The sequence below is a fragment of the Rhea americana genome, unplaced genomic scaffold (genome assembly GCF_003343005.1).
Source record: "Rhea americana isolate MKP2758 unplaced genomic scaffold, rheAme1 scaffold_32, whole genome shotgun sequence".
Lineage (NCBI taxonomy): Eukaryota > Metazoa > Chordata > Aves > Rheiformes > Rheidae > Rhea > Rhea americana.
In genome coordinates, this window is record NW_028186446.1 from 5,604,052 (window position 1) to 5,605,670 (window position 1,619).

General features: G+C 66.6%; 1 protein-coding gene across 1 annotated transcript in view; it reads left to right on the forward strand.

Moving 5' to 3' along the window:
* The first annotated feature begins 565 nt into the window (after nucleotides 1-565).
* Nucleotides 566-1,619, forward strand: part of NXPH1 (neurexophilin 1) — a 133,698-nt gene continuing 132,644 nt past the window's right edge. Inside the window, exon 1 of the mRNA XM_085310583.1 lies at nucleotides 566-715. Within this exon, the coding sequence (XP_085166709.1) occupies nucleotides 662-715 (54 nt within the window). The 5' untranslated portion in view covers nucleotides 566-661. The remainder of the gene's footprint in view (nucleotides 716-1,619) is intronic.

Sequence of the window (1,619 nt, forward strand, 5' to 3'; positions counted from 1 at the left end):
CCCCGGGGCGAGGCCCCGGCCCGGGGCAAGGCGCAGCGCGAGTTAGGAGCGGCGGTGGGCGCTTGTGGGGGGTACGCAGAGCCGGCTCGGGGGTCCTGGAGGCGAGGCTTTTCGTCCCGATTTTAAGCGCCCGGGAGCAGCCGGAGCCCTGACCCCGGCACCTCCTGCCCCCTCTCCCCGCTCCGGCTCCGCTCCCCTCCGCTCCCCAGCGCGCWGCCGGGGCTCCGCGGCGGCGGCGCCCTCGCGGGCGGCTGCCGCCCGGTCCCCGCGGGGGCAGGCAGGCAGGGCAGGGCTGGCAGTGGCACCCCAGAGCCATCCCAGCCCACACCACGGGGCTCTCCCGCCCAGTAAAAGGACCGAGCGCCGGGGAGCGCTGCCTACAGGCGCTCTGCAGCCAGCTCGGACCGCGCGATCACTTTGCTCTGACGCTGGATTAACTCGATTTTAATCGTTTTTTGTTTCCCCCACCCCCATCCACACTCCCCATCTCCTCCTTGTCTCAAGCCTAACCTTGTCTTGTGGTCATGGGGTCTATAATTTCATTTTTGTCTAGGCTGGTGAGAGCTCTGCTTGTTCTGTAAAGTGGATGTCAGGTGGATCTATGTTCTGGAAGGAACAAAGAGGCAGCGAAGGCAGCGCGGGGGAAGTTTGAGCGGCGAGGATGCAGGCTGTGTACTGGTACGCGGTCCTTCTGCTGCAGCCCACCCTCTACCTGGTGAGTCCTCCTTGCCCCTCGTAAAGGCCGGCGAAGGGAGACCTCGGGGTGCCGGGGGGTGGGTGGTGGCGGGGGTGCACCAGCCCGGAGGAGAACGAACAAACTCACGACAACTACCCGCGGCGCGTTGCCAGCCCGGCCCCGTCCGCCCGCGGCGCGAAGCGGCCGCCGCTGCTCCGCCGGGGCTGCCGCCGCCTGGGGCCGGGCCGGGGGCTCCCGCGGGGCCGGGGGCAGAGCCCTAACTTCTCCTGCGCGGCGGAGCGGCGCGTCGCCGGGCGCGGGGCCGGGGGGCTCCCCGGTGCCCACCTCCCGCGCCGGGCACCCTCGGCGCCTGCGAGGGCACCCGGAGCGCGGCCGCGGGGCTCCCGCCCTGCCTCTGGGCTGGAGGCAACTTCTTCTCCTCTCTCGCCTCCGGAGGGTGGGAGCCCTTCAGCAGGGGGATCACTGTCAATGTGCCACTACAGGAGACGTCTGCTCCGCGGTACAACACAGCACAGGCGTGCAGACACTCGATGACAAGCACAGCTGGTATTTTCCGTGTGAAGTGTCATTGACTTCCGTAGCAAATCCCCTTTAACATTACCGGGGGAACACAAGCAAACATCGGTGTTACCTCCTTTAGCGCATACTTTATTCCGTCTACAATCACAAGGAACAAAACAAGGCGGGCTGCTTCTTTGTAGCCCGCACTCCCGCTCGCCTATGATGCATTAAGCTGGCAAACGCCGCTCGGCAGCTCAGAGCAGCTCGCGGCAGGCGAAGGAATAATGAAAATAAATTAAAAAAGGGAAAAAGCAAAAATCAAACCCTTCTTCCCGGAGCGCTGCAGAAACGCGCACCCCGGCGCCGCTGTCGGCGGAAGGGCCGCGGCGGCGCTCCGGATGCGCCCGGCGCCGGGCGAGGC